At 35.2% G+C, this 23,481-nt stretch overlaps 1 protein-coding gene across 3 annotated transcripts in view; it reads left to right on the top strand.

Moving 5' to 3' along the window:
* PPP2R2A (protein phosphatase 2 regulatory subunit Balpha) overlaps positions 1–15,911 on the top strand; it is a 91,745-nt gene extending 75,834 nt beyond the window's left edge. For 2 of the 3 annotated variants that reach the window (XM_032855791.1, XM_032855792.1), the window contains exons 5-10: positions 5,269–5,381; positions 6,167–6,344; positions 7,572–7,736; positions 8,666–8,835; positions 11,770–11,861; positions 14,912–15,911. In XM_032855791.1, the coding sequence (XP_032711682.1) occupies positions 5,269–5,381; positions 6,167–6,344; positions 7,572–7,736; positions 8,666–8,835; positions 11,770–11,861; positions 14,912–15,191 (998 nt within the window). In that variant the 3' untranslated portion in view covers positions 15,192–15,911. Of the gene's footprint in view, positions 1–1,374; positions 1,421–5,268; positions 5,382–6,166; positions 6,345–7,571; positions 7,737–8,665; positions 8,836–11,769; positions 11,862–14,911 lie in introns of those variants that run through there. The other variant, XM_032855793.1, reaches the window with a different exon arrangement.
* The last annotated feature ends 7,570 nt before the right edge of the window (positions 15,912–23,481 follow it).

The raw sequence follows: 23,481 nt of genomic DNA, 5'->3' as shown, positions 1-23,481 counted from the left end.
AATTAAAACTTTCTTGAAGCTGATATAAGGCACTGTTAATTAAATCAGATTTTAATACTTGGTAGACCTTACCATTTTTTACCATTTGCTGATTATAAACTCAGGAAACTTCTGGGGTGACATGGTGGAAAATGCAAAGTGCCCCTTTCATCCTGTTTAGGCCTCATCACCCACTTTTTCAAGTTCTTAAAGGTGTATTCCTTAACACAGTGTCATTAGCTAACACCTCAAGTTTACTTCCTCTTAGGTGTCCATTTTGTTTTTCTGATGGTCAAATTTTTCCCCAGCCAGTCCACCAAAACCCTCTACCCCCTCTCTTCTCACATCACTGTATTTGACTCTCTTCTCCTTACTAAAAGAAAAATAAACGATTTCAAGCTTATGACTTAGAGCATTATAGATGGAGGAATTGTATTTATTCCTGTTGAATGTTGGCTTCTAATCTTGGTTCAGTTTTCATTTATATGGTAAACTGAGCTATTTCAAATAGCACTTGAGATACTGCTCTTTCACATAAAATCATAATCTAATCATTTATATGGTTTCTGCTTTTGGAAATAAATGCCCCCAGTAAGTGTGTTGGGACATACATAATTCATGTATTGGGATATTTGTTCTTAATTTTGGCAGTTCATTTCTTATGGGATAAATTACTTCTCTTTTTATAAAGGGAAATATTTAAAATACAGGCTGAACTAGGATAAGGGAGCCCTGTGTACCCATCAGCCAGCTTCAGCAGGTCTGAGTTCATAGCCAGTTGTTTTTTCAAATACTTCCACTTCCCCTCCTTCTCAGTATTGTTTGGAAACAAATCCCATTTTAGTTCATTTATGGATTAAGTCTTAATTACCTTTTAACTTCTCTGTTGATACTCAAATTTGTCTTCCATGCAGGTATCCACATGCTCTCTGATTTGAAATACACAAGGCAGTGTTTAGCCAGACAAGCTTTTCTAGGCAGTAAGCTCTTCAAAGGCTCAGTGGAGGGAGAGGCCACTGGGAATTCCAGTGGTTGGGTCTCAAGTATGTGACTCTATGTAGTATTTTTCTGTAGACGGAAACAGCAGTCTCCCCAGTATGTTTACCATGTAAATTTTAAGCCCTTGATTTATAATACAAATTATTTTAAAGGGCACTTGCACAAGGCATTGTAGGTTTCTGTCTTTTGTTGTTACTGTTAATGAATAGTAAATAAAATACATTTATTTGGGGCTGTGTATTTTTTTTTTTTTTTAAGCTAGAAAATAGAGCCCACTTTGGAAGGATAAAACCAGTGTGGGAATTTTACAGACTGCTGTGTCTGGATGTGGTGGGATGGGGAAAGGATGGATGGACTAAAACTTAAGCAATATCTGGAAAGCTTTATTGTTTAAGAAGAGAGAAAGTAATCATGGGAGAATGTCAGCATCGCTTAAATCTAAGTAATACTTTTTATATTATTTGGTATAGTTGTCTCTGTGAGATTGAGCAAAATAATACCTCTCCTCCACGTATAACAACAGGCCTTTCCACTCATAAAAGATGAACTCCTGTAGGAGATTGGTGGAAAACGACTAAACATATCACCTGTGATTGACCGAAAGTAATCTTACTTTTGTCTATGCATTGGCTTTCCACGGTCATCATAAACTGTCCCATGTCTCCCAAATCGGTTTTACTTAAATAACTTCATAGTTTTAGTTCATTTAATGTTTCTTCAGGTGGGTGTACTCTTTCTTTTTCATCTTCTTTTGCTTTCTCTTAGTTCTCCTCAACTCTTCTCATTGCTCCTCATTCTACCTCTAACCTGTTGACCGTGGGTCTTGTATATATGAGTAATATATATATGAGTAATAAAAAGTTTACTAGTAAAGTGTATTTTAACAGCTTGTTGTTAAGAATCTCTTTAATCATAAAACTGCATTCCCACAAAGGAAACATGGTAGTGCGGTCTTCCCTGTCCCAATCCTCTTTTTATGGTGAGACCAACACTGGGGCTTACAGACTTTAGGAACCCTCTTTATGTGTTAGTTTTTTGTTTTTTTTTTTTAAGGTTTTATTTGTGAGAGAGAGAGAAAGAGTGCATGAGCAGGGGGAGGGGCAAAGGACGAGGGAGAAGCAGACTACCTGCTGAGCAAGGAACCCTACTCAGGGCTCACTAAGGGGTGGATCCCAAGACCCTCCACATCATGACCTGATTAAAAGGCAGATGCTCAACTGACTGAGCCACCCAGGTGCCCTTACTTGTTAGTATTGGCACTGTAGGGAAACACCATAGAGCGGTGGTTCTTAACCTTTTGGAAATGACAGATTTCTTTGAGGAATCCAATAATCCCCTTATAGAAAAATATGTATATTTGCATAATTTTGCATGTGGTCCTATGGAGTTTGATTATTGTCACATACCTCCAATAGGCCAAAAACTACAGCTAAAAAAGTCACAACTACAGAGCTTAAGAATTTGATTTTTTTAAAAAATTGTTACACGTATTAAAATATTTTATTTCTGACCTGCCTTGTTCCCAAGCATTGCACTGAAATTGTATAGTACTTTTCTATCCTGTGTTTATGTTATTAAAATTTTTAAAAAAGATTTTATCCATTTATTTGACAGAGATCACCAGTAGGCAGAGAGGCAGGCAGGCAGAGAGAGGGGAAGAAGCAGGCTCCCTGCCAAGCAGAGAGCCCGATGCGGGGGCGGGGGGGGGGGGGGCGCTAATCCCAGGACCCTGGGATCATGACCTGAGCCAAAGGCAGAGGCTTTAACCCATTGAGCCACCCAGGTGCCCCTATGTTACTAAATTTTTTAAACCTTTTTTTTTTTTTTTTTTTCCCTTCCCTTTTTTAAGATTTTATTTGACAGAGCACATAAGCAGGGGCAGAGGGAGTAGCAGGCTTCCCACTGAGAAGGAGCCTGATGCAGCACTCGATCCCAGGACTCTGGATCATGACCTGAGCCAAAGGCAGATGCTTAACCAGTTGAGCCACCCAGACTCCCAAATTATTTTAACCTCTTAAGTGACAACTTTTTTGGTAATAACGTTTAAAAAATCCTTTTACCCGGTTTTTCGTGATTTAAAAAAAAATTTTTTTTTCTTCCTAAAACACTATTAGGAACCATAAACTAATTACATCTTATTTGAAAAGTTTGGTAAGTATATTGTGATTTCTTTATCTGGATCTTTGGTAAGGATGATGAATTTGGACAGGCAATAAGACAGTTTCGGAGATTGGGTGAGGAGAAGCTTTTCATCCTTATTTTTGGATAATTACCCTGAAAATTAAGAGTTTAGGCTTGACTTACTACATTTGGGGACAAGTAGAATATCCTAAAATGCATAAATCTTTACCTAGACATACTACATAGAAAACACATATGACTTAACTGTAAATTACTAGGGTTTAGATAAAATAGATTACAAGTTAGTAAAGTTAGCAGTTTTTTTCTTCTTACATTTCATCCTTACAAAGGGTATCCACAGGATTGGCTAGCACCCTCTTCACTACCAGGCAGAGAGAGGTGGTAGGCTTAGAGGAGTCCTGTACCTCTCTGTGAGACAATGTATTAGAAAGTACCTCTATACACTTCTTTTTTTTTTTCAGTTGTACCCTTTGGATTATGAAAGGACCATTAAGAATGTGATACTTTTATATGAATGCAGTTCGAAGATTATAACCAAAGTATTAAATAAACATGCACAAGTCTGTAATGATTTAAATAAAAAGTTAGTTGAATAAATAAATAAGCAGGGAGAGGAGATGCTTCTTACAGGAGAATTTAAAATACATGGATGGATGCTCCTCCTCACAGGGACTGTAATTTAATTGTTCCTTTAAGTGTGGACTGGACTTCAGAGATTCATTTCCAGAGACTAGAGTATGGCAAGGGGGAAATTAACTCTGAAATGGAGAAACCTGGCAGATACTGCTTTAACCAAGTGAACAGAACTGTCATCTCCAGTGGGAAAGTCCTGTTGATACTGTGTATACTTTCACTGCACCTCTGGTATTCTTCCTAAAAACCAGTGATCCCAGTCTGATCATGCAAAAACAGCAGACCTACTGCATCGCTCTTCTCAGAACTGTGAGGATGATGAAAACTAAGGAAAGTCTGAGAAATTGTTAAAAGTCAGAGAGACTAGGGAAACTTGACAGATAAATACAGTGTTGCTTAGATCCTGGAAGAGAAAGGGCTGTTAGGAGAAAACCTGGTGCATTCTGAGTAAAGTCTAGAGTTTAGTTAGTAGTAATGTACAATGTTAATTTCTTAATTTTAACAAATATACCATGGTTGCTTAAGATGTTGACATTAGAAGAATTGGGTGAAGCGTAGAATGGAAACACTTTGGACAATTTTGCAACTTTACTGTAAGTCAAAATTTACTCCAAAAATAAGCATTTATTTAAAAAATACTATTTAAAAAAATAAAAATACTATTTAATATATTCTTGATACCAGGAATTTTGTCTTAAAGAACTTGGGACACAGCTTTTAATTGGTCACTTTTTTTTTTTTTTTCAGACCATGACCAACTTGACTTGAATCCCTAATACAACAGGGAAAGGTAGATCCAAACAGAGGCATCCAGTCTTTGTAGGAATTTGTGGAGTCTTTGGTAGGATCTGTTAGAAATCCTAGGAGATAAAGGAGATGGATACTCCTTTATCCTTTTTATTCTAGATAATAGGCTATAGTAGTAACTCCATTCTTTTCTAAAAAATGTGTATGTGTATGTATGTGTTTGTATTTACAGACATGTAGGTGCTTATACACACAAACACAACTCCCCCCTCCCCCCCGGATTAATTAGTTCTAAAGGACAAGGACCTGGTTGTGACTTGATGTTAATACCAAATGGTACTTTGAGGGGCACCTGGGTAACTCAGTCAGTTCAGTGTCTGCCTTTGGCTCTGAGGCCATGATCCCAAGGTCCTGGGATTAAGCCTAGTGTCAGGCCTCTGCTCAGTGGGGAGCTTGTTTCTCTCTGCCTGCTGCTCTGCCCGCTTTTGCACTCACTCTCTCTCAAATAAATAAATACAATCTTTCTAAAAAATGGTACCTTGAGTGCCACTAATGTATAATTTGTCATTTCTGTATTGTAGTTCTATGTATGTGTCTTTATTCGCCAGGTAATAGGAAATTTGTTTTTTTATTAAGTCATATAAGAGATTGTATTCTTGGGATCCTTTTGGGTGAAATATGAAATAGTGTGTTTGAATACGCCTTAAAATGTTTTTCTTCTATTACCAGTATTCTTTTTTTGAGGACTTTTTTCATTTTTCTCTCCAGATAAAACAATAAAATTATGGAAAATCAGTGAAAGGGACAAAAGACCAGAAGGGTATAACTTGAAAGAGGAAGATGGAAGGTATAGAGATCCTACTACAGTCACTACACTACGAGTAAGTACTTAAGAAAAAATGATGGTAACTCTGATAGTGTTCTGTATTCATACTACATATTCTAGATCCTAAACAACTTGAATAGGATTAACGATAATCTGCCCCCTCTCAAAAAGTATATAACCAGATAGGACATTAAAAATTCCTGTTTTAAATAACTGTCCCACATAAAGGTCTGTCTGTGCCAGGGGGTGACCCAGGACCCAATGCAAGACCGTTTTATACAATACCACACTCTTTTTTGCCCTTACAGTTTGAATGTCAGCTATTCTGACCTTAAGTATCAAGATTAATTTGCTTTGGAGATAAGAAAGTAGGTAAAAATGGACCAGATCTAGTTCAAGCTAAGAGATACCAAGAATTAGGTGTTCTGAGCTAATTTCCTTCTTAGCCAGTCCAAACCAGAAACATTTAGCTTTGCGAGTCTCCAGCAAAAGATTGGAACTAGAAAGCACATCAAATTCTAATAATACTGCTATCTATAAAAAAAGGTAAATTAACAAAATTATTTATTTTTCTTCTCATTTCAACACTTTAAAGATCAACGTCAATTGCTTTATAAAGCTAAATCTGTGTAATATTACACTATATAAACTGTACTGCACTGTTATATTATACTTTATCTTTATATATCTTTAATACTATATATTATCTTTGATAAAGAGCATATGTATATAATATACTATAGTGTTCCCTCAAAAACTAGGATAAAGAGCTGAACCTTAAGTGCCATTGTAAATAGTGAGCATTTTGTAATGACCGTTTTTCATGTGTCTTATTGACAGGTGCCAGTCTTTAGGCCCATGGACCTAATGGTTGAGGCCAGTCCACGAAGAATATTTGCCAATGCTCATACATATCACATCAACTCAATTTCTATTAATAGTGATTATGAAACATATTTATCTGCAGACGATTTACGGATTAATCTTTGGCATCTGGAGATTACAGACAGGAGTTTTAGTATCCGTTTGGTTTCTTTTTTTGGTGTTTGGTAAAGAAGACATGTTGTGCCCCATACTAGATTTATTTTCATCTCTCCGTATATTTTTATTTCTTCTTTTTAAAAGTAGCTTCTTACTTTATAACACTTTTTCTTTGTGTTTAAGTGATTAAATAGTGGGGGAAGTTCTTTGATAAAGAGCATGATACATTGATTAAAAAATAGGATTCTTAGAATTATAAGTACTATTATAGTAAGTTTAGTACTTAGTACTAAATACTTTGCTATAATACTATGTATATTAAATACAGTTTTACCTATAAAAAGTTTTTTTAATGGTTGAGTTTTTAATAAAACAAATTTGTAGAGTATTATCTATAATTATAAAAATATTCTTAGTAAGGTTGGCTAAAGAAATTAATAGAAGTCATCGTGGTATAAAGGCAATAGAAATACTTCTCCAGACGCCACTTTCATTGTTTATACTATCCTTCTGAGATTTTTCTGTACATGTACAAGTGTGTGATTCAGACATACCTGGCATACACAGTACGCTATATACATATAAACCTAGGATTGTTTATAAATATATTTAAGTATCTTTCTTTAAAGGTCTTGTTACATGTAGTTATTGCTGCTAGTGTTAATGTTATATTTTTTAAATAGACATCATTTGAAAAATCAACACTTTACTATAGTTCATATTCTGCCCATAGTATATAAAAGAGCCTGTTTCCCTTCATTACCAGTCTAGTTAGTGAAAAGTCCTATTTATCAACTATTTATATTTCTTTTTGTTCTCTTCTCATTTTTTCATTGAATTTATATACATACTGGGGTTTTTGTTTGTTTTTAAAGCACTTTTTTAAAATATTAAGTGAATCAGCTCCTTTGTGTTGCAGATAGGTTCCCTTTTTTACCCCCTTGAAGTTTTTTACTTTTGTTTAGAATTTACACTAAGTCCTGTTAATATAGGAAGATAAACTTAATCAGTCTTTTCCTTATGGCTTCTGGGATTCGCATCATACTCAGAAAAAGAGGCCCATCTACATTCTAACATGGTTTCTTCTAAGATTTTTTCCCAAGCATTAGAAGTTTTTATCCCTCTGGGATTTGTACTCCTAGTAGAATGCAATTCAGAATTAATCCTTGTGGTTAAGTTTATGAATTAATTTCAAACTTGAGAAATGTAAAATTATATTTGCCCTTTTTTCTAAGTGGAAATTCCTTAATAAAATGCTATCCAGATATTGTGGATATCAAGCCTGCCAATATGGAAGAGCTAACAGAGGTGATTACGGCGGCAGAATTCCATCCAAACAGCTGCAACACGTTTGTATACAGCAGCAGTAAAGGAACTATTCGGTTATGTGATATGAGGGCCTCTGCCCTCTGTGATAGGCATTCTAAACGTAAGTGTTTTCGTCTTTTTTTCAAATGGTAACATTTTCTGCTCTTTGAAAGTGGCATCAGGCATAGTGACTACATTTACATGGGTTTACAAATCTGGAAACCTGTGTGCCCAGGGCCTCCTGTACCCTTTGGTAATAAACTGCCTGACTCCACGTGAGGTATTATAGGTCATAAAAGGCTCTCTTGGGAGCATGTCTGTTGTTGTCCTAGAGGATATATATTTTAAATGGAATGTGATTTTGGGAGAACTTGGGGCTGGGCTCTCTAACTCTTAAGTAGAGTTGGTTTTGTTTTTTTTTTTCCTTTCCTCCTTGCCTCCCTTTTCTCTTTTCCTCCTGCTCTTCCTTTGTTGCTTTCTGTTTTGAGCTTTCTAGGAAGATTTTTCTGAGAAGAGATTTCCTTGGTTTAAAAAAAATTTCTAAAAAACACTGGGTTAAAAAATTAAGGGGTTGCATTATTATTGTCTTCATGTTGTTAAGTGTTTTTAAAACTCATAAAAATGGGTACATGCCTGTTACCAAAATACCTGGCCGCTAAAAAAAATAAAATCTGGTATAAATACGGATGGTGTGTTCCCTTGTGGTGAACATAAAGGCAAAGTTATGGAGGTACATGCAGAACCTACAAACCTGGTGCACTTTGAAATCAGAAGTCCTGGCTATTCCTGTTTCTGCTAAATCAGCTATAAGACCCTGGGAAGATACTGTATACTTTTGTATCTTCAATATCAATGTTAAGTCATTCCCCTTAAGAAACTTTCAGGAAGGTTATGTTCTTACAGTCAGATGTTTTTCATTTCTGCACTAGCCTGTCATCTCTAGCTCACTCTTAAGAAGTTTGTGAATGGTTTTCTCAGCAAGTGCTTTGTCCAAGCCAGAATATTCTACAAATTGCCCTTTAAAAATTTTTTTTTTTTGCTTGTTTTTAGTGTTTGAAGAACCTGAAGATCCCAGTAACAGGTCTTTTTTTTCTGAAATCATCTCCTCTATTTCTGATGTAAAATTCAGCCATAGTGGTCGATATATGATGACTAGAGACTATTTGTCAGTCAAAATTTGGGACTTAAATATGGAAAACAGGCCTGTGGAAACATACCAGGTATTTGCAGTTTTTTCTTTCAATTAGCATATGCCCTATTTACTCCAAAGTCTTCATAGAAGAGGATTTTGTACTATGTGTTAATCCCAGTACAGCATGGGTGGACCCTTAGGCGTTTTCCTTCAGAGATTCATAAGTATGTTGCTTTTCCATATGTTGATTTTATGTATACTTTTATAGAGGTTGTGTTGTCTGTTCAGTTAAAGTGTGATTTTGCTACCAGTTTGGTTCACTGTTGACACCATTTTTCCACACTGCTGTCTGCATTTAAAGTGAGGAGGAAGAGTACTCTAATAAGGTCTAGGTGGGGAAGAAGATTGCAGAGAATGGCCCATCTTGGTTGGAGTATGAGCAGTAGTAGTTGAACTAGAGCTTAACTTTGGCGTGCCCAGTCAAATAGACTGACATTCTGCCTTTCGGCGGATGACTGTTGTCTTAGGCTAAAGGAGAAGGGCTTGAAAGCCCAAGATATTAGTTCTGGGTTCTCTTGTCAGTCAGCCACCATCGATCCCCTATCCCTTTCTTCTGGAGAAGAGAATAAAGACATGCACAGCTGGGGACAGGAATGGGGGCAAGCAGAAACATGGGGTAAACCCTAAACTACAGTATAGAAGACACTTAACACTGTTTTAAGAATACAGAATTTGTAAATGGTACCTTCTTTATGTTGTGTGTTTTCTATAAAATTAAAATGATGTTTCTCAAGCCTTTTACTCCTCTTTTACAAGCATAAACTACTATAAAGATTCTTCCTTAATGGTTTGAAATTCTATTTTTTTAGATTATTTATTTATTTATTTGACAGAGAGAGAGAGAGATCACAAGTAGGCAGAGAGGCAGGCAGAGAGAAAGGGAAGCAGGCTCCCCGCTGAGCAGAGAGCCTGATGCGGGGCTCGATCCCAGGACCCTGAGATCATGACCTGAGCTGAAGGCAGAGGCTTAACCCACTGAGCCACCCAGGTGCCCCTGGTTTGAAATTTTAAAGGAAATGCTACGTTGAAACAAAGGCAAAGAGATACATACTGCTTTGTTTTCAGTTAAATTTGTATAACTTCCAAGATTGTGATCTATCTCCTGGTGTTTCTCACCACCACCACCACCACCCCCGTTGCCATTGAGAATAAAATTGATTTGGATCTTAATTTCATACTCTTAAAATTGTTTGGTGGGAAACCCTGTATGTGGATTCTAGAACTTTGCTGAATTGTCATGATTAACCTGATTTGCAGTTTTTCTGCTTATGCTGAATTGGATTAGTGATTCAGAGTAGAGTTACATTTTATACTCAATGTATGCAGATTTAGCTGTTGTTGAATTTATATAAGCATCTTCCTGAGCTTTGTGTGACTAAAGGGTATTTTGATCTCATTAAGTTTTTGCCTTCTATCCTGACCCCTCCCTGAGTTGCAGTTCCTCATAGTTAACAAATTTGCACGTAATGTCACATAGACTTGGCCTGAATCATTCCATTATACTTAAAACTTGAAATGGGCACTTAAAATGATTTTAGGCTGCTTCATAAGGAACAGGGAATTCTAAGCATTGGGAAGGTACCTACTCTTCTATCGTTAATTTTTTTTTAAGTTTCTTCTTAAATTAAAAGGGTTAGTGAGATCAAGACAACCTCTTCCCTCCCACCCCATCACAACAAAAGCTTTGGAACTTTCCTCCTTTCTAATTTAACAGTGTTAATATTGAAATGCATTATTTCTCAGAGTATATTTTAAATACCAAATTTATTTATTTTTTGGTTTATCCCCTTGTGAAATCCTAGTGAATTATACTTCAAAAAAGAGGTACATTTTCATTAGTTTTTGATATTCTGTGAGGAATATCAAGTGATAAGATTTTTTCAGTGATGCATGCTTTGAGTAACTGTATACAGTTGATCTTTGACCAACAGCGTTTGAATTGGGTTGGTCCACTTTATACTTGCATATTTTGTCTATAAAAACAGTAGAGTACTGCAAATGTATATTCCTTGTGATTTGCTGAATAACATTTTCTTTTCTCTAGCTTACTTTCTTATAAGAATGCAATACATAATACATACTACAGACATAAAATGGTGTGTTAACTTTGTCATCAGTAAGTCCTCCCTAGCCAACAGTAGACTCTTAGTAGTCAAGTTTTGGGGAGTCAAAAGGTATATGTGAATTATTTTTTTAAGACCTATTTATTTGAGAGAGGGCGAGAGCGCAAACTGGAGGGGCACAGGGAAGGGAGAAGATAATCTGAAGCAGACTCCACCCTGAGCATGGAGCCTCACATGGGGCTCAGTCTGAAGACCCCAAAATCATGACCTGAGCCAAAACCAAGAGTGGGATGCTTAACTGACTCTGCCACACAGGTGCCCCATATGTGCATTTTTGACTGTGCAGGGGGATTAACACCCCTAATCCTCGAGCTGCTCAAGGGTCAGTTATAATTGCATAGCATATGCACTTTAATGATAATGTAGGATTCAGTTATTTATGCCCGAAAATGGTATTTAAAAAGGAAGTAAAACATAATATTGAATATTTTTTTAATCAGCAGTTAATGGACTGAAAAAAACAGGTGTTATCATATTCAACTATTGATATAATAGTCTTTACTTATTCTGTTATCTGCACCACTTTCAAATGTATTTTAGCATAAATATTTTAGTCCAGCTTGTAGAGTTCATGTGTCATGCCCCAAAGGGTATTTTTGTCTGTCCTACAGTAGGAAAATGTGTGTTCATGGAAGAGAGCTTTGTTTGTGAAAAGGATAAAATGCCTTTATTGTTTGTTACTAAGAGAGTTGAGTTTTAGTAAGATTACAGAGTATGTATGTGTGTCTGTATATTCCTTTAAAAAAAAATAAGGACTTGTTTAAATATTTTTCTAATATCAATTAGCAGATCTTGAAGTTAAGTATATCTATAATAATATATTTATATTTAAAACCCAGGTTCATGAATACCTCAGAAGTAAACTTTGTTCACTGTATGAAAATGACTGCATATTTGATAAATTTGAATGTTGTTGGAATGGATCTGACAGGTAATTGATTTTAATTTGAACTTCTCATTCAAATCGGCCTTTTATTGGAGGAAAAAAAATGTTCTGTTTCACTTTTAGTATGATTGACATAAATTACAAATCCTTACTTCATTTTTCCTTCAGTTTGCTTGAAATAAATTCAGTAATCTTGTAGCAATAATAGCAAATAAAAATTAAACTTTGTCTCATTAGTAAATATGAAAATACACAAAAATGTAGTTATCTTAAGTTATGATTTAAACATCTTTAAATATTCCTTTTTATGAACCAGAGCAGTGACATCTTTGACATGACAACTGTTAAAATGGTGAAATTTCACTCTGGTGGTTCATCTATGAAACTTTTGAGAAATATTTAGGCAATAGATATTTCATTTGGAATATTAAACACCAGTTTTTTCCAGATATCACATCAATATCTCCTAGAAGTGGGATTACCATATGTCATTTTAACCATATTACCTGAGTAATTAGAGTTTTTATAATCTACAACTTTGCCACAGTGTATGATTCATTTTTAGTGTATCATTAAAATGTGTGGTACCATTATTTCGAAGGACAAATAAGTCTTAATCTTTCAGTTTTTCCTTATCAGTATTTATTTATCATTTATTGTGTTCCAGTAGAACAGAAAACGTTAGAAAAGACAATTTTGGAATTACTTAAGCTTGCCTTTATGGTCATTAGATGTACTTTTTAACAGTTTAATCAGTGAAGCTTGATAGAACATTCAAGGATCATGGTGTTCTGTGTTAATAGAGGATGCTAGAACTTGGATCACTTATGTTTGCTGTGATGTTTAATATTACCTTCATCTGAATGTAACATGACACCCAGAAGTAGGCTGGCCACAGTAAACCTAGATTCAGAACAAGCAAGGTTTGCCTTTGAATGCCACTGCTTAACCCTAAGCCATCAAGAAGGAAGAAGGAAAGGGAAGAAGAGAAAGGAGAAGTTTGCAGACAGGAAGAGAAAGAAGATACTGATACACTAGGATCTGATGCACCGCTGCACCAGCTCTTCTCACGTTGTTGAAACATATTGCTGCTGGTTTTAATTTAGGTTCCATTATCAAAAAGAAATTCTTGATTTCCCTTACTGTTTAAAAACTTGTTTTGAAATAATTTCAAACTGGGAGAAAATTTGTAAGAGTGACACAGTCTTATTTAGCCTTTACTCAGGGTCTCCTGTTACTGTTTGCTGTGTCAGTCTCTTCCTTTATATCTGTCTCTGTAAAGACACGCAAATAGATACACATACTTTATTTGTGAACCAATAACATGGTGGCCCATTGCTCTTAAACTTTTTAATGAGCATTTTCTAAAGGATAAGAGTCTCTTCCACATTGTGACAGGGCAGTCATATAAAGCAAAACAGTTGCCGTGGCACAGTCCTCCCATCAAATCCACAGAGCCCATTAAAATTTCACCAGCCCTCTTGGCCATGTTCTTCCTAGCAGAGAAGAAAATCCAGTCAAATATGCAGTCCCAAAGTATATATAACATTTAGTTGTCTTGTCTTGTTCTCCTTTAATCTGGAATAGTAGTTCTTCATGTTTTTCTCGTCTACTGCCACTTTGGCATTTTGAAAAACAGGCCAATGATTTTATAGAACGTTTTTTAATCTGAGTGTTACCTAATGTTTTCTCATAATTTGATTCAGGTTATACATTTTGGGCAGGTATACCATAGAAATGCTGACCTACCAAAACCTTTTAAAATTTACAAAGAGCCATCGACCTAGGTGTTCTAATTATTAAAATCTCACAAATTCAGATAATATGGGGGTACCAATCCAAATACATAATTCATATTAAAAGAGAGTTTTATTACCCTCAGGTATGTGCACCAATTTGAGTTTGATTAAAATGTTGTCAAGTGTCCTTTGGAGGACTTGACATTACTGAATAGATGGTAATCATTTATATTTCATATATGATCTGTATAATGTATGATAACATAAAAATACTTATTTGCAAGCATTACTTTAAACAGTTCCTTGATATTCTGTAATCTTACTTAAAAAATAATTTGAACCATGTGGAAGAACATGGTATGTAATAGTAGCACCAGACCCTTTCTAAATTAATAGTTTCAGACTTGGGTGGTTTTGCTTGTTGGTGCTTAAACTTAGCAAACATTGAGCAGTGATGGATGGAAAGTTGAACTGACAGAGGTACCCTGGGTAAGGTTAAAATTTGGCAATGATTAAACGGATACTGTAAAAATATTTGTCCCCAGAAAAAGTGCTTTAAATGTATTTAATGCAATAGGTAAAATGACTTCCTGTGAAGAAAAAAATTTATATTCTACTCTTAATAGTCACAGAATAAGGTTTTTGTTTGTTTGTTTTTTAAGAGAGAGAGCGAGCACATAAAAGCAGGGGAAGCTGCAGGGAGAGAGAGAAGCAGGCTCCCTGCTGAGCAAGGAGCCCCATACAGGACTCTATCCCAGCACCTTGGGATCATGACCTCAGCTGAAGGCAGACGCTTAATGGACTGAGCCACCCAGGCATCCCAGATACCTTAAAAGCATTCATAAGATAGCATTTTCCCAATCAGACAACATCCTGGGAGCAAATTCTGTAGTTTATAATTTAAATCACAAAGTAATGTATTGGTTTCTTATGAATAGCTATATACCATGAATTTTGAAGGGTTTTAGAACCTGTGATCCCATGGTTGGTATTTGAAGAAGCTACCAGTTTGGTTAATCACAAAACCTATAGTTGCAAAAATATATTCAGCAGAGATTATTTCAGTACTACTAAGAAGCTACTTTCGAGAATATTTTCAACTTCGGTGATAGTTTTGGTAGTCCTGAAAAGGAGCTATTAATAGAAATCCAAGCTAACTACCACTAACTAGTGCCAGACTAGTACTAGTTTATTTGAATAATTGGTCCTTGGGTTGGTGTCAGCAACCCTCTCCCTAAATCCAGATCAGCTTGAAGTAGCTATTTCCTATGTGGTAATAGGCTAGGTTTCATCACTGAATCATTTTACTGGAAATAAACTTTTGTTCACTTACTTGCATCCTGTTTGCTTTTGCAGTGTTGTCATGACTGGATCTTACAATAATTTCTTCAGAATGTTTGACAGGAACACAAAGCGAGACATAACCCTAGAAGCATCACGGGAAAACAACAAACCTCGCACAGTTCTGAAACCACGAAAAGTCTGTGCAAGTGGCAAGCGAAAGAAAGATGAAATAAGTGTTGACAGCTTAGACTTCAACAAGAAAATCCTTCATACAGCCTGGCACCCCAAGGAAAATATCATTGCTGTAGCTACTACAAACAATCTGTATATATTTCAAGACAAAGTGAATTAGGGTTGGCATTCCCAGCAGAAGAGCCCACTTCCTGCTTAGTTGAGATAGTTGAATCTAGCATTCGTACCTAAAACAGAGAGAGGTCCATTGTGGCGCCCCTTTCCAGTGTTTGACAATGTGCCATTCGACAACACATTTTTTATAGCTACATGGAGAAATCTCTGTGGATTCATCACTGTGGTGTTCTCCATGTCTGCTAGCCATGTAGGTAAGGGTAGGGCACTTTTAATTTAAATGACTTCTTGCACCATCTTGCCTAATGGACTAGATTGGACTGTATCAACATTGATTTACTCCACTTTTTATGCCTTCCATTGTGATGACGTCAAACACAGTGAAAGCCTTCAGTCATGCTTATGGGATTTAATTGTGTATCCTCATTACTGTATCATTTGTGGGGTACACCCCTCCCCCTTTTTTAAATTAAATACAGCTCATTCTTACTGTGGCTTGTAGCATTCCTCCTCTTCTGGCCTCCTGGACTCTTCCCCTTCATCTCTTTTACCCTTGCCCCCTCCACCCAGTCTTGGTGGTGGTATATTAAAAAAAGGAAGAACGAAAGCACACAAAATGAGTCAGTTTGGGGTCAGTGGTAAAGGGGGTATATGTTGCGAACAAATGTTTTAATAACAGTTGGCTGTAATCACTCCTTGCCGTGTCTGGCACCGAAAATAAGGAAAAAAATACTACTACTGAATAAAAGTGACAAAGAATGGAGAATCTGGTTTTCTTTTTTCTTTTTAATCTACCTCTTTAAGCCAGTATTTTGTGTCATACTTTTGGGCGCAGTGAAATGAAAGGAGTTTCCATTGTTTAATTGGTATTTTTGTTAATTATCTTTAACAAGTGTTCTTTTACATGGAGAAGGAGAGGTCTTGGTTCTGTATGAACAAGTTTTGAATATATATTGGTATTACTAAGGATTTCACAATCTACAAATTGCTAGAGATTTTTTTTTTTTTACTGTGGTTATGAGTATTGGATACATTGTATCTACACTTAACTTCTCTGTTAATGAAATTGTAAATGGGAACCAAATTTGTAGAACTTCATTTTTAAAGTCTTTTTACAGTCTTAATTTCATTTTTGCCTTACTAAAGTCAAAGACTTAAACTTTTTTAACAGGTTAAAACCTTTTTTGTCATTCAATCATAAAACATAAAACTATTCTCAAGTGATTTACAGAGAAAATTGACACTGCACTATTTTTTTTTTTATACTTTACTGCTATCAAATCTGAATGAAATGTATTTTGCCGTAGATGTTTTTCCTCTATTTTTGGTTTTCCAAAGTATTACTATTAAAGACAAACTTTAAAGATATAGTGTTCAAAAAGTGCTTAATGGACTCCCAAGAGCTGCCTCAAATAAAAATTTAGTAATCTGTATGTGATTACATTTCCCTATCCAAAGATGAAGAGTACTCCTATTTTTAATAGGTAGAATGTACCTTTGTCAGTCTTGCAGAAGCTTTAATGGAGAAACAAATGGACTTTATTTTTAAAAATAAAAATCAAGTAGGCATTTATATTATTAGAGAATGGTTAGTGTTTTGGCTGAGCAGTAATAGACAACCTTGAATTTTCGAGGACTCTTGAGTGCTTTGACTATGTCCACTACCTACTGTTCTATTCTCATCAATGAAAAATGATTAGACAATTCGACCGTAATTCCCTCTACACTTATACAAATACTATGTTCTTGTAAGTTAACATTTTTAGCACACAGGAAAAAAATTATGTAATAAAATTACTGTATCTTTTGGACTTAACAAATTTGAATTTGTATTTAAACACATATGTCTGATAATTCTTAAAGTAACAGCACTTTTGCTAACTTATTTGGGGGTCTTGGGTGCATTCTTAATTTGTGTTATTTATTCTTCACACTTGAAGTGGGATATCCTCCTGCCACAGTATCAAACACTGATACTTATTTCCTGTCAGGAGTCCCAGATCCTTTTGGAAGATTGTTTCCCTAAAGTTCGGGTGTAGGTCTTAAGGTAATATCACTAAACAGCTCTTGGAAATTCTCTTTTGAGTCAGCAGTAGCTATGATGATTCTCACCCATGACACTAAGGATTAGTTTTTTATGTTTAAGAGAAACATTGCTAAAGTTAAAATGCCTCTATAAAAGAATGCTATTATAAATTGTAATGATATTCTCAATTATCAGTTTTTAATTTATTTGATGTAGCAGACTCTAAGCCCAGCCACTCATCTCATATGGTCATGGTTAATCTTTTTATTAATAAAAATTTTGCTTAGAATAAACTTAGTCTTGTCAAATTGCTTGTATTCTCCTATTTTCTTGACACCTCCATATCCTATCCCTTCTATCTAAAACTTTTTTTCCTCTTAAATTGGAGTAGGAAAAAAACGCTTATTCTGTTAATTTCCTTTGATCTTTATTTAGTGGCTGGGCAATAGTTACTTTATGAATCTCTGTATGTAAACAAAAGTTTATTTAACAACTACTGGATATTAAATTTTCTTCTGTGAAGCCTAGTCTTGGAAATAAATACTACATTCGTGTACTTTTTTTCCTTTCAAATTGTGAGGATTTTTTTTCTTTCTTTTTTTTTTTTTTTTTTTTTAAGTGAGGATCTTTTCAAATCTTCAATGTGAGGATTCTGGTTACAGATACTCCTAGAGAAAATGAGAAATACGAAAACACGTTCTTGTGTGTAACAGGATTTATTTCAAGTAATAGGTTTTTAGTCTTGGAAAATTTATATGTGAAACCTGAACACTACTGACAGTATTTTTAGTGGAATCATTACCTTCTTATGCAACACTGCTTCTGCATCCTTTTTTTTTTAAAGATCACATACATATTCAAGTGGAGATAGTATTGTAGACTTCTGAAAGAACAAAACCAAACCAAGAGAAGAGAAAAAAGGTGAATGCTAGGTAATTGAGAACTTAAATCTATTTAGTATTTGAGAGCACTACTCTATGGGGTATCTTCTTTATTCAGTTGTTGAATAACTGAAGCTGTGGCGGGGGGTGGGGTGTGTGTGTGTGTGTGTGTGTGTGTGAGAGAGAGAGAGAGACTGTGGCTAAAAAGTTCTTTTACACACCTCAACCCAAAACCTTTGAACCTGACCCTGCTTCATTTTGTAAAAATGCATATGAGACCAAAATATTATAACTGTAGTATTAAAAGTGAAATTAAAGGTCTTGGGATGTTCTCAACTGCTGAAGATACTTTTTTAGCCATAATAATAAAAGATAAATTTTTTGTCTCCCTGACATTTTATTGCTTAATGGTGTTAGCGCTATGACTTACCTCTGTGTGTATAAGCATTAAGAAGTGGCCACTTTTAAAAAAACATAAGTGCCCACCTTACAGACTTAAAGTTAATACATGTGAAAAGTTCCTCTTTAGCACAGAACTTACCGTAATGAGTGCACTACAAAGATTCCTCCAAAAGGAGAAACCTGGCAAAGAAACTAGCATGGAGGGGGAAGCTAGTAGTTTTTTTCTTTTAATATTCTAGCTACAGTTTCTGCTCTAATCTGTGAACAGCAATAAGTTATTTGAGGGCTTCCCACTAGAGGGCAATGTTTAAGTCCTAAACAGGTATTTTTAAGAATGCATCAGCAGAATTCTATTCCCGTACTGTAAGATCTTAATTACTAAAAACTAAGTTGGGAGCCAAGTGAAGGGAAAGTCCAAAGGATATTTAAGTCCAGATAAGACCAGTATTCAACATGAATACTAGGAGTACTCAACTGAGGGCTCAGTGATAGAGGGGGATCCCACATGTCAGTTAACAGTGTGTGTCACGGTCTTACTGGGGAAGCAGCAAAAAAAGTTTTGAGCTGTCAGTCATAGCCTATGCAATCTGCCAACCCTTTTGCAAAATCCCATCCTTACGTGCCATGCTCGCTTTCTCCTTTACAAGGAGCCCAGGAATTACATGTTGGCTTACGTCGAATTTATGTGGAGTTAAACTCTGGGACACCATTTCCTTTTACAAAGTAACTTCTATATCCTGAGAATACATGTTTTTCAGGAAGTACAAAAAAGGAAAAATACCCCACCGGCAATGTCATCATGCAGAGAAAACATATTTGTCTTTCCTTTTTCATAGAAAATGGGATCCTGTATACAGTTTTATGTCCTATTTCCCTACTTAATGTTGTGTCTTGAGCAGTTTCCCAGATCAGAAGACACTTTAAACAAGAGTTCCTTGTCTGCATAGCCTCATATTGGTGGATCTGCTATTTATGTCATCAGTCTGTTGTAAGGGCTGCTTTTTTTTTTTTTTCATTTTTGCAAACAAGTACCTGAGTGTAAGGTGGTTTTTTTTTTTTTTTGAGTATAAGATTTTTAAGGATACATTTGTAGAAATATAGTTTCTGTATTAAAGGATATGGGTATATTTAAGATTTGACAGAACTTGTCAGATTTCCTTCCAAAACTGGAAGCTCCACCAAGTATACGGGATTTACCCAAATCATCACACTCTCACTAATGGACCAAAAAAATCCCATGTCTTATCTTTATTAAATTAAAAAAGTAAAAAGTGGTAACTAATTTTTTTAATTTCTAGCCAGATACTAATTTCCATAATCTTGATACAAGATGTGCTCTGTAAATATTTTCTTCCAGTCTGAGCTTCTCTTTTCTTCCTACTCTTGACAGAGCCCTTGGAAGAGCAGCAGTTCCTAATTTTCACAAAGTCCACTTGAGCAACTTTTTCTTTAATGGATTATACTTTTGGCGTCCTCTCTAAGAAAACTGCTTACCTTAAGGTGACAAAGATTTTTTATTTTTAGGACTTTACTAGTTTCTACTTTTTACATTTAGGTCTGGGATCCATTTAAGTTACTTTTTACATATGGTACATATAAACATTACATAAACACCACAGATGGGTTGAGTTTTTTTTTTTTTGTACTTTTGTTGAAAATCAGTTGGCACCATGTTAGTCTTTTTCTAAAAAGTGTTCCAGTAGTTTATATATCTGTGCTTTCACCCATACTACATTGCCTTGGTTGCTGTAGCTTTCCATAAGCCAGTAAGTCGTGTTTTTTTTTTTTCCCCCAAAAACATTTTGCGATTTTGGTTTCTTTAACTTTCCGTTATACATTTTAGAGTCAGCCTCTTGATGAGAACAAAAACAAACACCTCTCGGATTTTAATGATAATTGCCCTTAATGCATAGACCAGGGAGAGCGAACATCTTAATATTTGTCCTCCAATCCATGAAGACAGCATATTACTTTGTTTTATGTGGATCATGGGTTTCTTTTATCAGTATCTCTAGTTTTTAGCATACAGATCTCGCACATACATTGCTACTAGTTTACTGTGTGTATATGTACAAAATTTTCAATTTCTAATTGTTCATTGTACAATTGGTTTTTGTACATTGATCTTGTATCCTGATACCAAATCCACTTATGTAGATTTTTAGAAGTTTTCTATTCAGTCGTGTTGTCTGCAGCTTATTTGTAATAAATGTTTTCTTTCTTTACAATCTTTCTAATTTTCCTTTCAAATGCCTTTTATTTCTTTTCCTTGTCCTGTTGCACTGGTTTGACCTTCTAGGTGATGGTGAAAGCAGTGGTGAGGTTAGACACATTCTTGCCTTGTCATCAGTCCTGGGAAGCAAGCATTCAGTCTTCATTAAGGTTATTTGTAGGACTTTTGTAAATGGCCTTTTCAGACTGAGGAAATTCCCTTTTATTCCTGGTTTTCTGAGACTTGTTAATCATGAATGGATGTTGGGTTTCATCTGATATTTTTTTTTTCTTTTTGTATCTATTGAAACCATCATGTCTTTTTTTCCCTTCATAATGTTGGTGTGTGAATCACATTCATTTTCCTTTGTAGGACCAGCCTTGTATTTCCAGAATATTGCTTAGATTCCTTTGCTAGTATTTTGTTGAGTATATTTGCATCAATGTCCATAAGGGATGTTGATCTGTAGTTTTCCTTACCTTTTTAATTTCATTGTCTGGTCAGTGTAATGTTGCCTTCACGAGTTATGGAAGAATGTGGGTAAACTTCATATAATTTCTTCCCTACAGTTTGGATAGTATTCACCAATGATGCCATTTGGGCCTCTTTATTGGAAGATTTTTATCTGAATTCAGTTCTTTAAATAGAATTATGCAGACTATTTCTTGAGTTTTGGCAGTTTGACTTTCAAGGAAATTGTCCATTTCATCTAAGTTACCAAACTTATGAGTGTAGTTATTCATAACATTCTGTTTTATCTTCCTGTGGTCAAGCTACTAAACAAAATACTGTAGACTGTGTTTTTTCTTATTTTCTTTTCCTCCTCCTCCCCCTTCTCCTTCTTCTGTCTCTCCCTCCCCTTCTTCTTCTTCTTTTGTATTCCAACCAAAGTGTTAATTTCATTTATGGTTAGAAAATGAGAAAAAGTTCTTTAATCATTTTTTACAATTAGTGCTTTTTATTATGAATCATTTTATTCATTGCATTTTCATTTCTATTAATAACGACATATGAGCGCTGTTAATTTCACTCTATTTTAAATTTAACCATTAACTAGAACATTTAGTAGTTCTACTCTGTATGTCAATTGATTCTTTGGTGTTTTGTGTAAGTATGTTGTCTACACATAATTTCATTTATTTTCCAATATTGAATTTCCTATTTTCAAATCTCTGACTTTTCTGCTTTAATTGCAGTAACTTCCAAAGTAATGCTAAATACAAAACAGACGTGAAGTTGTTTGTTTTATTTATGACTGCAGGGGAATACCTTTGGTGTTTGTTGTTAAAGTATAACGTGGGCTGTTGATTGAGATACTTTTCATCACATTAAGAAGAAAAATCTTCCTGGTCCTATTTTCACTAAGATTTTTTTTTTCTTTTTATCAAATGTAATAATATCAAATGATGTGGCTGTCTATTGAGTTTATTTTGTTCCCTTTGAAACTACTAAATTGATGGATAATATTTTTGGAATTTACTTCTGTATACTAGATGACGTTTTTGTGTGTAGTTGTTGTCAGGATTGGGCCAGCTTCATAAAATTAAATGAGATGGTCTCATCTCTCTCAATGCTTTAGCATGGTTTTGCTTCTTTTAATCAGGTGTACTCTTGGTAATTCCAGCAGAGTGGGGGTAGGGTGGCAAGAGGTAAGGGGATTTTATTTCTGTGGTGGTTACTTTCTTCTCCAAAAGTTCCTTCTTATTTTAATTCTGAATTCCATCAAGGTTATAATAGGTAAAATAATTATAAGTAAAGAACCTACTCCAAATTACCACATACTATGTCCTATTAGCATAATCTTGACCTATACATCAATAAAGTACTTTATCGCTTAAAGGGACCTCATACCCCATTAAGCCAAGCTCCTCAGTTGAAAAATGGCAAAACATAAAATTGTTCCATCACGAGTCACATAACTGTGAGTCCCTCTACAAAGAGAGCTGTAACGTATGTCCCTTCTGGGAATTGAAATGTACTATTACTTTATTATTCTCTGAATCACCCAGCAAAGTCAGCAGAATGAAGCACCATAATTTGAACTTTTACTGGTGACATTTTGTTTCTTCCCAGTAACTTTGAGAATGTTAATCTGTTGGCCCAAATCTAGATCAAAGCCTTGCTGCCCAGCAGTTTACTCAGTGATGCCTGAAAGGATCCACTGATCAGATTATATAGTTGTTATCTTAAATAGCAAAGAACAGGTGGTTAGGATGTGATGGAATGCCACACTAGGAACACTGCTAGTCTAAGAAAATATTGTTATAAAGTTATTTCTCTCCTCTTACCCTTGCTTCACTCTCCCTGCTGGTGGCCAAGTGCTGACGTATCTTGTGGATGAGCTTATTCCACTACATCTAGTTATTTCCCTTTCTTCTGTAACCATTTGAGTTTGCACCTTTCCTGCTTTGCAATTAGGACAAAATTATTTATAATTGCGTATGATATTAAGGATTCAATGTTCAATATAATAATAAAATATTTTGCCGAGTGTATCATGGTTTATGTAGTCCTCTTATAAACTCTCATTTGATCCCAGCCACATTTCTGAGATGGTGAATGAGTGTTACTCTCCCCATTTGACCCTTGAAATCAGGGCTCCGAGGATGGGATTTGTGCAGAATCTCCACCACTTGGTAAGCTTTGGCTCAAACCCAGTTTTTCTTACTCCCATTCCCATGTGTCCTTTGGTATAATATTAAAGACACTGCCTCTTTGTTATTAAAGGCACTTTTTATTTTTAACTTTGTTCCCATTTTATAGTGATGATGATGATTTCACTGTACTAAAGATTTTACATAAAGTAACTCACGTA

The sequence above is a fragment of the Lontra canadensis genome, unplaced genomic scaffold, assembly GCF_010015895.1.
Source record: "Lontra canadensis isolate GAN:19392208 unplaced genomic scaffold, GSC_riverotter_1.0 scaffold10, whole genome shotgun sequence".
Lineage (NCBI taxonomy): Eukaryota > Metazoa > Chordata > Mammalia > Carnivora > Mustelidae > Lontra > Lontra canadensis.
The sequence above is the reverse complement of the archived record's forward strand: the minus strand, read 5'-3'. Positions and strand labels throughout refer to the sequence as shown.